At 43.9% G+C, this 14,016-nt stretch overlaps 1 protein-coding gene across 1 annotated transcript in view; it reads left to right on the top strand.

The window, feature by feature from the left end:
* Positions 1-14,016, top strand: part of GCC2 (GRIP and coiled-coil domain containing 2) — a 325,439-nt gene that overhangs the window by 165,632 nt on the left and 145,791 nt on the right. The window contains exons 8-10 of the mRNA XM_085622624.1: positions 4,215-4,315; positions 4,407-4,505; positions 12,860-12,979. Of these exons, the coding sequence (XP_085478750.1) occupies positions 4,215-4,315; positions 4,407-4,505; positions 12,860-12,979 (320 nt within the window). The remainder of the gene's footprint in view (positions 1-4,214; positions 4,316-4,406; positions 4,506-12,859; positions 12,980-14,016) is intronic.

Consider the following 14,016-nt stretch of genomic DNA (forward strand, 5'->3'; position numbering starts at 1 on the left):
GAGATACTGCAGCACTAGCGTAACTAAACTTGAGGGGGCCCACCCGCAAACTGAACACGGAGGGTTGCCCCTCTATGTAGTCAGGAACTGTCATGCCAGGGTACTATGCTGAGGGGTCCTCCTGAAGCTTGCTCCCCCCCCCCCCCGCACCGCGGGACCTTTGTTACCCCACTGCACTGCAGCCTTCAAGAGGCAGGTAGGCCTAAGAATAGGAGGCAGAGCTGACTGCTTCCAGTCCAGGCTAGGTCACAGAAGGACAAGAGCAAAGCAGCACAAGTGCGAGACTGCAGGGGTGCACACAAGTCTATCCAGTAACGACTGATCTAACCACTGATAGATCAGTCTCACAGCGTTTACCGGCAGGCAACCCAGCGAGGCCAGAGGAGCAGTGGGGGCAGTTTGAAAGGGCAAGGTAAAGAGGGCTGTTATAGGTAGCTCTTTCACACACTATACAAGAATGACAGTCCGGAGTGGCTGTGGCTAAACAAAGCAACTCCAGTTCAATATGTGCTAGGGTCGTAATGACTTGCTATGTGGGAAATTTCAGGATTCAGCTGAAATTGAATGGACACACTCGGCACACTCATGCTAAAGTGACTAGCCTTTGAGAAGGGTGGACAGTGTCCACCCTGTGAAAATAGTTGGCGGACAGTGTCCACCTGCATAAAACCCCAACTTGTGCTCTGTTTTTTTGCAGAGCATGCACCAATGCAGACAAAGCAAAAGGCACTTGATCTGGGAGTACAAATGTGGCTTGCACCCCTCTTCGGCCCTGCTCTCCCCATTTCGTGCAGCACTGTCACCACACCTACTTCATAGTGCTGTTCGTTGTATTACAATGTAAAGAAGTTGACCAAGTTTCATGAACATACAGCAAATACACATCTTTTGGATCAGCAGGGTAAGCTCTGCTAACTAAAATAGCAGGTACAAGACCTGGCGCGGCAGCACATGGTTCGACACAGAAGAGGTACTGCATATGCAGCTGCAGTGTAAGGTTACCATTTTGTGTGAAATAAGTTTCAGCTGCTTCTACCCGTGCATTACATCTTCTGGGGGTTACTCATGTTTGCAAGCATCTTTTCATTTTCTACCTCTGCATTCGTTTTCCACTTTTAATTAACAAATGTACTTTCCATAAAATGCTACACAAATGCATGCATATAAATAACATGCCTAAAACTTTTAGGGCCTAATTAAGAGTCTAGAGTTCCTTGGACCGCCAGACTCGTGGTGAGGTGGCAGTGACAGTCTTTCGACCGCCACATTGCGACATTGGCGGTCGTGCCGCTCTGGGACCGCCGACTCCGGCAGGGAACTGCGGTTCCCTGGCAATGGTGTGGTAGGCTCGAGGCAATAATATGATTGACCGAACTGCTGCGGTCCCACCAAGCATATTACGACTTTCCTCACCGCCTCTGATTTCATGGAGGTCTTTTCTGTCCTCCATGAAAACAGTGGCGGTAAGGAAAGAAAGGGGGCCCTACAGGGCCCTTTTGAGCTTTACTCCATGTGGATGCACACAGGGGGTCACAACATGTGGCCTCTTGTGTGCATGCACCTCCAGTTCCAGCATAGCACGGACAGTCCATGCCGCGCTGAAAGTTCCTTTGACATTCCCATTGGGGTGCCTATTTTATAAGCATGGGAATGACAAAGAAACAGTCCGCCAGTGACTAAAAAAGTCATAATACGGTGGGCGGTTCTTGCGTGGGTTTGGCGGTGTGGCGGAGGGGCAGTCCAGCCGCTGCACTGTTATACTCATAATCAGGCCCTTAATGTTTAACATTCCAGTGCCCGCTTACAGTGTTTATTTTAACTGCATTTAATCCATTTATAGGTATAGTATACAAATACTGTATTAGATAACATTTAAAATGTTTGACACCACCTCCCCGGCGCCAATTACGATTTCTTTTAAAAAAGGGGGGGGCTGTGCAGCTCCCCTCCTGGGCCATATACGGCCCCAGAGTCCACCGCCTCCCTGGGGTTGGCCCGTGCAGAACAAAGGACGGGGGAGGGGGGAATAATTGTCCTGGGGACTGCTACCCCCAGGGCTGGCTTCTCTCATCTCCTGAAGTGCCCACATTCGAGAGATAGCTGTTTGCTTTTGTGACCGCTCCTGCCAAGCAAAAGCAAACACTCCGCTTCCAGGAAGCAGGAGCTGTCAAAATGCTTCCGCTTGTTGGAAGCTGAGTTCATCTATTTACCTACCTGCAAACATGCTACACTACAAGCTGGGCCCTAGGAGATGGGGTCCCCGGGGCTGAAGGGCTGTGTGGTCCACCTCCCTTATTTTAAAAGGAGGGGGCAGACCCTGGGGGATGGGGTCCCTGGGGCCGAAATAATCCTAGAAGGAGGGCCCCGTGGCCTCCCCTCACTTTAAAAATAAATAAATAAATGGTCGGACCACAGGGGGATGGGCTTTCTGGGGCCGAAATCAGCCCATGGAGGAGGGCCACACGGCCCGTCACCATTTAATAAAGAACTAGCCCCTGGGGATGGGGTCCTGGGAGTCCAAAATGGCCCAGAGAATAGAGGGCCACACACCCCCTTTCCCTAAAAATACTCAAAAAAAGTTGGCAGCTTGCCAGAGGCTCCGCCGTCTTTCCCCACCACTCTGCAAGCGCGCCTTCTGGTACGCTGCTGGTTGGGGAATAATTTCCACTTTACTCCTGAGTGCCTCAGAACTAAAGTGGATTTCTTTCCCCAACCAGTAGTTCGCCAGGAGGCACGTTTGCAGAGTGGTGGAGAAACAGGGCATAGCCTCCGAAGTCCTCTCAGCATTCAGGCTGTCTGGGACTTACTGGAGGTAACAGGAGGGGTAGTTGGCACCCAAGGACCCCGAAGAGCCATGGGGACTTCATGCCCCAACTAGTAGTGCACAAGGAGGCACATTTGCAGAGTGGTGGAGAAAAGGGGTTGTGGCCACAAATACCTCTCAGCAATCCTGCCGTGGTAGAAATTCACTGAAATAAAACAAAGGTTACGCAAACGTTATAGTTAGCCTCAGGTTTCACTCTTACAAAACCAGTGAAATTCAGCTGTTCTAGTTAGCTGAGCTAACTATAACTTGCGCCCCTGCAATGCACTGCTTATGACCTCACACACTACATTTCTCTTGACTTGGTCAGTGACATCACTGAAGACATCACTCATGACATCATCCACAAAATCACTAACGCACCCATCACACCCCCATGGAACCTTTAACAGACATAACCATTTGCAAACCGAATCACAGACCCCTACTAGTACTTACACACCCACTCACTGATTCATAGATCTACACATAAATCCACTTATACACACATACAGCCACTCATACACCCACCCACCCACGCACTAATTCAGCCAGTGATGTATCCACTCATACAGCCACTCATACACCGAGTCAGTCACCCATAGAGCTACTCACAGAACCAATCTCACCCATAGTCAATCACACATCCACTTAATCACCAATACAGTTACACACACACACACTTACTCACTCATATATACTAACACATACTCCCCTATACAGTCACTGACACATTCACTCACTCACCCACCCATACTAGTGTTTTTACGTTATCTGACTCCTAGAGAGAAGGCAGAGTACGATGTCTGTGTTTTCCGCATAGTCTCCTTACAATATTGATGGGTGCAGTTGTGGAAACTGTCAAACGTTATTACTGTTAGTTTGATGCTTCTTTGCAGTTGATACCAAGTGATATTCGTCCAGTAAAAATTAATTTTGACCTCTATTGTGTGTACATGTGCACTACTAGATATGCTGTGCCTTTTCTATGTGAGGGTGTTAGCGTGCGTGCCTTTATCAATATACCAACACTGCTAAGTTCTAGTACAGTTCTTTAATCATACAGCAACCCTGCTTAGACAGTTAGCTCTTATGTTATCAACGTTTTCATATAGGTGGATGATAAGGTATTCCTTTTCAGTGTAATAGTTATTATTATATACTGCTTAGTGAATCGGAAATTGTAAGCTTATTGCCTAGACTTGCCTTTCCATCTTGCAGCATCCTCCATAGATGGTTGGTGTGTTTTTTGCTGAAAGTTTATAATAAATGTTGAAAGAAGTTAAATTAATTGCAGTGTTTCATTTCCATAGAAGGTATTTTCTGCATCTGTGGTTTGATTCTTTATAGATAGGTTTATGGTTTTTCTTCGTGTTGTAATTGTTTGTATTTCTTGTACCTTTTTAAATAGTACATCTGGAAAAGATATCTAAAGAGAAGGAAGATAAGTTGAATAGGTTTAAAGGAGTTGCTGTAAAAGCAAAAAAAGAATTGGATTCCAGCAGAAAGGAGGTAAAGCAACATGTAGACTACAGTCAACTTTCTTCTTTCACTGCATAATAGGACTGTTCTCACATCATTTGCCTATGCTTTTTGAAAATAGGTTCAAACTCTCAAAGAAGACTTGGAGTCAGTGAAAAACGAGAAAAGCCAGCTGTCTACATCCTTAAAAGAGCTTATTCAAGGAGCAGAAAGCTATAAGGTAAGATCTACAGACATTAAAAGTATTATCTAGGTGACTGCAAAATGGTAGTCTCTTACACTCTTACCAGTGCTAGCAAAAAGTGGTTCATTTCTTTGTCATTCTCTGTTTAATACATGTAACTGCATTAGAATCAATTAAGATTACCTTCCCATATCCCACGTATTCTGCTTGCAGGCTAAAGGAGTTCACAAACTAAAGGAGCTCCCTACAGAAAAAGATTGAAACACTTTTAGCGCAAGACAAAACTGAACAATCTAGAAAGGCCTAGATGCACATGCTCCTTGTGCAGGCATTACCCCAATGCACGATCTCTTGCTTTTTATTGCTTCTGTTCTTGCTCTGTGCTCATAGGATCATGCAATAATTTAAACAGCCTGTGCAAGCCTCCTTCATCGGTGCTTTGTGTTCTTGATTGCTTCAGTGTCTCTTGAGGGTAGGAGTTTCCTGCGGATTGCCATGTTACTTTTTATAAACAACCCCAACTTTAAGGAATTTATATCTTATCACTCACATCTGTGAGACTATGAAACATAGGTTATGTTTTGTCATGCTTGTATGCTAACCAACCAGTGCAGTGATATTTCATTGGTGATTTCTTTTTAGGCAGCAAGTCAATGGCTTGCTTGTGCTATCAGACTTTTGACACAGACAAAACGTTTTCCTAATCTTTGCTTCTTGATAAATCTGGGAGTTTTTTGCTTGGTAGCAGGAAGTTAGTAGACCCATCTTTAAACCAGCCCCCAGTCGAATTTATCTGACTTTAACAGATAACCCTTGGAAGAACTCTGTCTAACAATGAGACCACTGCCACATGTACCAAAGTGTTGACCATGCCTAAAAATGTGGCATGAATCAAAAGTGTTCACCCATTCTAGAATTGGGATTACTCCTGAGGTGCACATGTAGCCTAGCATATTGGCTCATTTATAACCTAACTGCAAGGCTTGTTTCAAGTTGATTTAACGCAGTGGCACACTACAACGTAGTGGTATTACCAGTTGACATTGACCTGAGGATTTCCCCGAGTGAAAATATGCCCCTGGTACTAGTTCTTGTTCCTACAAAATAAAACCCATCTCGCTGCCTTTAAATAAATAAATATATGCTCAGTCACTGCAATTGCAATACTGAATATATTCTGCCCTAATGATAGACTCTTTAGAAAAGTCTCGCAGTTAAGAACCTCTGACTCTCCCATGTACATGATTGTCACTGTAAGTAATCCCTAGAGATTAGTCAGGATTCCTCCTTTAACTTTACATCTTGCACTTCTCTTGTTGTTCATCTCTTTTCAAATGCTACCATCTGAGGGTGCTTCTGAATATTTCTTTATCTATATAAATCAATCTGAGGGTTGTTTGTGATGTGTGTTTCTCCTATTACCCTTGCCTGTCCATGGTGTTCTCTGTCAGCCCCATTTTCATTGCAGATTCTACTTCTGCCTCTTCTAGGGATGTCAGAACCCAGTTCAGAGGGCTGTAGGGCTCACGGAGCCTAACCATGGTGGTTGTAGCCTTACTGCTGCCATCCTGGAGCCCAACCTACAATGGGCCCTGATTAATTGGGCCAAGTAACCTACCGCTTTAGCACTTGGCTCTCAGTGGTAGCGCAGGTCGATCACTCCAAGGCTCTTCAGTGGGAGGTAGGCGAGGGTTCAAGTTTCAAAACACCCCCCAGAGACCCTAATAATATGATTGTCCAGTCCAATACTAATTTTCAGTAAGAAAATCAGTATTTATTTATGCACACAAAACATGGCACACTAAATAATCCACACTTCCAAGACTAGCCCACTACTGCTGGTCTGGGTAGTGTCTCCCCTTCCCCTACACCCTGTGGGTACTCCCCCGCCCCATGCTAATCAAAGTGTCTCCCGGCGGATCTATGATGGTGACCTCACCAGTGCTGCCCCCGCTAGAGGTGCGCATCCAAATCTGGCTTTAGCCTTGAAGGCTCCACTCTTTTGGCACTACTGTGCCAAGATTGTGCAAGTCTGACAAGGTCCTGCGGCCCTGTTCCAGTGATACCCAACAATGGCCCTCGAAAGTATCAAGAGCCCGGGTGCATCTCCCTGCTCTCTGGTAACAAGCAGCTTACACTATACTCCCATAGTTTGTGGGGCGGCATGCTGAGGTTGTCGGAGACAGCAGCGACTTCCATGTACAGCAGGTTCTCCTACTTTGCAGTGTCTGCCGATAAAGTGGTGAAGCAGTGGATCTGCTGTGGAGCATCTTCTGACCATGCTCAGGTGTCTCTCTGCTGATCGTAGGGATTCCTCCAACATGGGCAATAGCCTTAGTAGTCCTAGTTGCCCCCTCCAGACATACGGATTACATGGACACAAGTATGGCCCCAACTAAGGCAATTGCAACGGGCATCAGTCAGCAACTTCACGGCAGTTCAACGTAGCTTACTGACTTCCACAAGAGGGTTGGCAGCTCTCTTGCAACACTGGTCATGCCTGGACTGGGTGCCTCACACTCTGCTCACTTGGATCCATTCACCAGGATACCCACTGGGCCTCGCTTCCTCCAACCTCTCTCCTCCTTCCCACATGGCACCCTGATTTTGATAGGCGGGCAGGCAGGCAGGCAGGTTTTCCCGGCACAGGGAAAATGATTTTCGCTCTGTGTGTTGAGCCCAAGCCCTGGTGGCAGTAACTTGGAAGTCATGGCAATCTACTTTCACCTGATGAACAGTTCTGTTGAACTAACTGTGGTATTCCTACTCTCACCTTTATAGTCAAAATCCAGACAAATGTGATTTATGTCTGGTCCTTTGAAATTTGTGTTTTTGTTGCCAGTTCCTTCAAAGTGTTCTCCTCTGCCCACACTTTTGTCAAAGGGACAGTCTGCAGCAGTATGAGTGGCTCCAATTCTGATTGACCCACAGTCAGGCTAAGTGAGTAACCGGGGATCACATCTGGCTATCAGCCTCCACTGAAATATGCCTCACAGAGGCACACGCCTTCCCATCTAACAAGATTCTCTACTCCACAATGCCACCCTTATCAGTCTGTGAATGGGCAATGAACACCGAGGCAGGTATGACGTGTAAAACGAAAATGTATTTAATGTCTCTTGACTCAGAGGTGTAACAATGCTCGGATTCCCAGTCTTCAGAGATAGGGTGATTCACAGGACCACGTCGTCGTCCAACCAAGCCAAGTTCAAGGGGCATGAAATAAAACAAAAAAAAGGAGGAAGATTTAGGACAAGCGGCCTGACATATGACTTGACTTTAGGGAGGGGAGTGAGAGATGAACACCAACACCCGGTTCCACCACCATGTGTCGCCAATTGCAGTAATGCACACACGCTGCCTTTATATGCCAGAGATGTCGGTTAACTTCTTAAACCTCCCCAGCCTTGGCTGTGGGTATCTCTGTGGCTGGGGTCTCTTTCCCAAACCACCCCTGGATACATTCCTGTACCGCTGGGAGCCACGCTACTCCAGGAGCGCAGTTGGCTTGTACGTGGTACCGGATAGGGTCCGGTTCCTGACTTCATGGCTCTACAGTCCTCGAGCCGGAGACTGCGTCCTCAGTCCTGCGCCAGCAGGAGACTCCTCGTCGGTGTCCGTGGGGTTGTAGCTCCTCTCATTCTCGGTGTCCGTCCTCTGTTCCTCGTCCCGCTGTGACACCCGGCTTCCCCCTTCTCGCTTGGTATTCCTCAGGCTTCCTGTTATAAGGCCCTCGTCTTCGACGACTTCTATTGGTGCATGTGACGGTGTTGCATGAGTCGGTATTGGCTCCAGGAAGTAAGGAAGATTAAAGTGGCCAGTACAGCCCTTTGCACAACCCAAGGGGAGACTGTAAACCAAGTACAGGAGACACATAAGGGGGAAAGCATCCTCATTCTCCTCTTCCTCCCAGTCCTAGACAGACACATCGTGACACAGTCCCACCACCTCCCTGACAACGAGCCCACACCCTACTGACCAGTAACATTTCCGGGAATTAAAGGGACCTGTGATGTGCACAGAGGAGGATCTGACCTCCTTCCTCCAGTCTGTTTCCACTCCAGCTCTCAGGAAGTTCAGCACACTTTTGTGGGGTTGCTGTCCTCAACTCTTCTAGTCTTTCCAGGTCTTGGGCTTCCAAAATAAAATAAAACCTATGACCTCGCTTACGTACAATACACAGGCACATATACATCCTAGCATGTGCACGCAAGTAATGCATGATGTCCGGTGCTACACACACTAACACTCCATGCAGGCCAAGGTTGAGTTAAGTACACATTCGTGGAACTTTGTAAGTGAGCTGGTAGGCACCACTCCAGTGACCCATGTAAAATGTCCTGTTCACACTATTGGTCACTACTACACACAAAACGAGTTTGCTTCCACCACCGCGCTCATGTCGCTTAACTCCAGGTAAGGGAGTTGCCCACTACTATAATGAGGGTAGCACTTGATGCTCTCCTCCTCGTCTAACAAGACCGCATTACTATGAGACACATCTAGGTCATGGCACACAAGCATGATCTGTATTTGCCCTGGAACAAAAATGACTACCAGTGATGCAAATAGTCATGGACCTGGGACACTCACGACAGAGGTGCACGCCTGTCTCCATGTAGGGTGACACACTCGAGAAAAAGATTTTTCTATCCCAGCAATGGGCTTTACTCGAGCCTTGCCCCCAGGACTCTGCTCTTATACCTTATGATGAACTTAATGTTTTTTGTTGTTACTATGTTTATGAGGCCTTCTGTGATTTATGGAAAAGACCAATCATTGATCTCATCTTCTTAGATGTTCAACTTAATTCTGTTTGTCAGAAGCTCTAAGGTTTAGACTGTCCCAGATCTTATACCTATGGTCTCTAGACTGACGTTGTTAGGGCTTCAGTGTCTGGCTTCTGAGCATGAGCACTGACGCATGCCTGTCTGATGAATCAACAAGTGAGTTTGATGAGGAGAACTTCTAGAAGAAATGTATGCTTTTATTTTCTTATGGATAATTACTCTATGGACTCAAGTCAGTAGATCCCTCACTGTCTGTTCAGTGATTCTCCAACTCCAATACCTAATAACCACAGTTTTAGGGCTTAAATTTTACCAGAATGATAAAATGCAAAAGGTTTCCCTATATGGTACTTGGACAGTAAGTGAATATTCTGACAAACCAATGCTATCCTGCATGTTTGCACTCAGGCAAAGAAGGAAGTATGTTGACTCCTTAAGCAATATCCTGCTTTTAAGCCAGTCTACTGATGTCTTGGCAGGCTGCAGTCTGTTGATGTGGAAGAAGATTGAGAGATCCTATAAGACTCTTGAGGTTGGATTACAAAGAAAATGTAATGCACAATAGACATGTTCTCAACTAACTGCCTGTACATGAATAATGTGGTATATTGCCCTGTGATAAAGCAGCTGCAGTCACATAATTGAAAATTTCACTGCCACCAGAAAGCTTTTTTTTTTTAAATTGGTTCATATCTTCTGGTCTCACTTTGCAGGTTCAAGAATAGGTGATGTACCTTCTGTTGATGAGTATGTCATCTAGGATTCCATCACATATGAGCTATAGATTAAAAGAATGTTATGTAAAGCATGAACAGTGACCGCAAAGACGTACTTCACCCCAGTACGCCCTTTACACAATCCTTCCAGATTACAGACACTTTGATTAAATCCAGTACAGGAACAGTCCTCAAATATTCCCCTAGAGCCAACTCTGTAGTGTACAGTGGGAGCAAAGGCAGCCATGTCACTTTGTCTCCGCTAACCATCCTGCAAAAGATTTCCAAACTGTAGGAGCTTTGCTATATTAATCAGACAGAACACCAGTATCCCATAGATGATCACATTTCTAAATGTGCTTGGCAAAGCTAATTTGCAGTCAGAGAAGGAACTATCAGAAAAGTTGAAAATGGATCTTTAACTATCAAGTTGCTACCGATCAAAAATTATCACCCTGCCCTAAAATATCATTCTCTCCACAGCTGCTGCTCCCCATCCTGTTTTTCTGCACAGGGAGGTCACATTTTCATTGTTCTTTACAGACTGCAGTAGGATTACACAGGATCTAAGTTATATTGATTGCTGATCATCTACTTAAATGTCTCCCAGCCAGCCTTTGTCGATATGCCTCTCCTTCCTTTGCACACGTCTCCATACGGTTTCATCTAACCTCCGCTTAGAGAGGCAGAACATTTTGAACAGAAGTGCTATAAATGAGAGCTAAACTAGGCAGCTGCTTCCCACCTTTTTGTTGCTGTAGGCTATGTGTGTATGTTATCATAAACTATTATCTTTTTTCAGCCTCTTTCAGTTGGAGATTGTTGTTCGCATTTGACAATTCTGCAAGAAATCCCTTTGTTTTGTTTCAAGATATTATCAGTAGAGCGTCTAAATTCAACCCTATGTGTCTTGTACAAAGGCATGGCAGTGGCGGCGGTCCAATTTACCTACCATGGTGCTTGAACATACTCTTTGAATTACTGATTAGTCTCCAGGAGGCTTTAACCCACATTCGTCATGTAACTACCCCCTGTTGAAGCCTGGTCTCTGTAAAGGAGTCAAATGCTATTATGATCTCATCCCATAGACTGTATTTATTTGGGAACCATGCTAGAAACTGTTTTTGGAAAAGCAGTCAATCAATCACACATGTTTCTGGCTTCTTCAATGACCTGTCATGCCTACTTTCAAGTACTCATCTAAGCATGGTAGTTTTGCACATTTCATTCAGGTTGTTCCACATGCTCACCTCAGGATGTACCACATATGACTACAGTTGTCACCACATTGGGGCCCAGGCAGAATCTATTTCTGGCTGCGTCTCCAGCTATATGTTTCTATATAAAACATAGTGATCAGCACAACCCAACCTGTTTGTGCAAGCTCCATACTTAGTTCTAGACAAACTCCTCAATACAATGGAATAATTTTAGTATGTTTTGTGCGCCACTGTCACACGCTTGTGGGTGCACATTTCCTGTCCCACATACACACTAATGTATGTGGGACAATAGTTTGTATGTGACCATTCCCACAGTTTTTGTTAATTGAAAATAACATTCTTCGACATGAACGCCTGGCTTATGCCTATATGGTATGCTGTGTAGGGCAAGATATTGATCTGTACAGACATTTCTGCTCTGATGTTTTGTATGAAAAAAATGAGAGCACTCATTGCCAGTGTCCGAGGTCTAGAAGAGTATTGAACAAGAACATCTATGCTCCTGTTGCCAGCTTGGTCATGGGTCAAAATGCGATTGTAGATAAATGAAACATGTTGAATAAGATATCCCTCAACCGGGAGGTGTTCGGTGTTCAATCTGTTCTTATTTCAATGAGAATTTCAGTTTTAGATTCTCATTACAGTCAAACATTTATTTTGTGTAGCTTAGTGTATGAACACAAGCCTCTGCTTACTCCCAGACTTATGTAGCCAGATGCTGGATTAATACCCTTCTCAACAGCAACATGTTCAAAAAGTGAACTTTAGTTACTTATAATTAATAGAGAGGAACCATTAAGTAGCACATTGTTAGATTCCACCTTTTTCCTTGTAACATTGACTCCAGATCTGGAGTCTGACCAGCACCATTATAAACTTAGTGTTCTTTTGATTCATTCTAGGTTGTATGGCATGGAAAAAATGTTATGAACAAAATCAGTTACCCTTCCACACGATTCTTTAGTGTACATAAAGGCAGTACCACAGCCCAACATTTTTACTTTTGCCAGCTTCCCCAAGATAAACTGGCTCTTACATTTTAACTAGGTCTTACTCTTAGTTTCACCACTTTATGAAATGCTTAACGAGCCAAAGTGTGGTAACTGTCTTGTGTCATGCTACTTGAATTATGTTGATCAGTAAAAATAGTAGCAGCTCTATAATTTCATTCTCACAGTCTGTTTGGAGTTGTTCCAGAAATTATAAGGATGATATCTTGATCTATATTTCTTTCGGCAGCTTTATTATGTGGTTAGATATTCTTCTAGAAATCTTCTAATCGTGGAAAATATTCAACCTTAGTTCTATTCCTTGTGACCCCCCATTTGATGGAGTGTTTTTACAGTACACATTAAAAACATGTTCCTACAGCAAAAATCCAATATGGAAATAAATATTTGAACAATCATTTTGTTTTCTTTATTTAAAGTAAATTTAATAAAGCTGATCTAATACCTGCAGTAGAGTTTTTCGATCCATTTTACTGAAAAATATTATGCAATTTTGGCCAGAATTATATTTTTTTACTTGGAAGTGCCAGGTTATTAACTTAATGTTTTTGTTAAATTTGCATTCTCTACCTACTCAAGTTATGACTGTTTGTTATTTATTTAAAAAGATTTTAATTAACTTAAATGCGTGTGTTTCTTTTTCTCCTTTAGAATCTTTTAGTCGAGTATGACAAGCAAGCAGAGCTACTGGATGTGGCTAAGGAACGAGCAGAGTACAGTGAACGTCAAATAGAGGAGCTCACCAAACAGCTACAGGCTGCATATCAACAGGTACAGCACAATTTAAACTGATCAAAGTATGGGCACGTTTGTTCATAATGCAGATTGTATGCACAAAGTACATCATTTTACAGCTGTACTTGAGAAATTACAGAAAAGGTTTGGTAGGTATGCCTGCTCTCCTGATCATACATATATAGTAAGCCAGAGGTATAAAGTCAATACAGCCATTGTGCATGCAACTTTCGTAAATAGGTTAATTTCTAGACCATTTCCTTCTGCGTAATTTTATTACTTTCTTTGTCAATTGCATTTTTAATGAAATGTATGTTCTTTGATTATGCTTAAGCATGTGTAGCTGTTTTGCATCTTTGTGACATGCAGCGAGTGCTGACCGTCTTACTATCTAGAAATCACTATTAAGTTAAATCCCCACAACACAAATATCTTCTAATCTATGTCGTTTCTCTGAGCTTGTCGAAATATACCACCTTTCAGCAGTGGTATATATGTGTGCAAAAAAGGAGTGGAGAACTCTGGGTAGTTCCCAAGTTTAGGTACTCACCTCAAATGACTGTTTTTCTAGCAATGTTGTTAAGCATAGGATTAGCACAGGGCTACTTATGCGGAGCTGGAAAGTGACAATGTATTTTGGCGATCCAAGATGAGCTGTAAAATGACAAAAGCTTTTTTACCACTCCAGGCACAGCATTACAGCTATGAAATGGTAAAATACCATGCAAGTCAAGCCGGAATGAAAAAAAGCAACTCCTGACACGTGTTTCGCTATCATAGCTTTACAAAGAGGTTTAGCTTTGTTCAGAGACAAGGGAGAACCCAGGATAAGTTAAAATAATGCCCTTTCAGGCTTAGAGTACCGCTTAAATTATCTAAAAAAGCAGAGAGCTGTTCTCCACCTAAAAGTGGGAACTACCCACAGTTCTCTGCTTTTTTTGTATATTTTGTGCAACACTCTAAGGAAGAAAGGGTATTGTGGTAATTTACACTGAGTGCTCCCTTGTCTCTAGACAAAACTAAACCTCTTTGAAGAGCTATAATAATAGCGAAACACATGTCAGGGGTTGCTT

Source organism: Triturus cristatus, chromosome 8 (genome assembly GCF_964204655.1).
Source record: "Triturus cristatus chromosome 8, aTriCri1.1, whole genome shotgun sequence".
Lineage (NCBI taxonomy): Eukaryota > Metazoa > Chordata > Amphibia > Caudata > Salamandridae > Triturus > Triturus cristatus.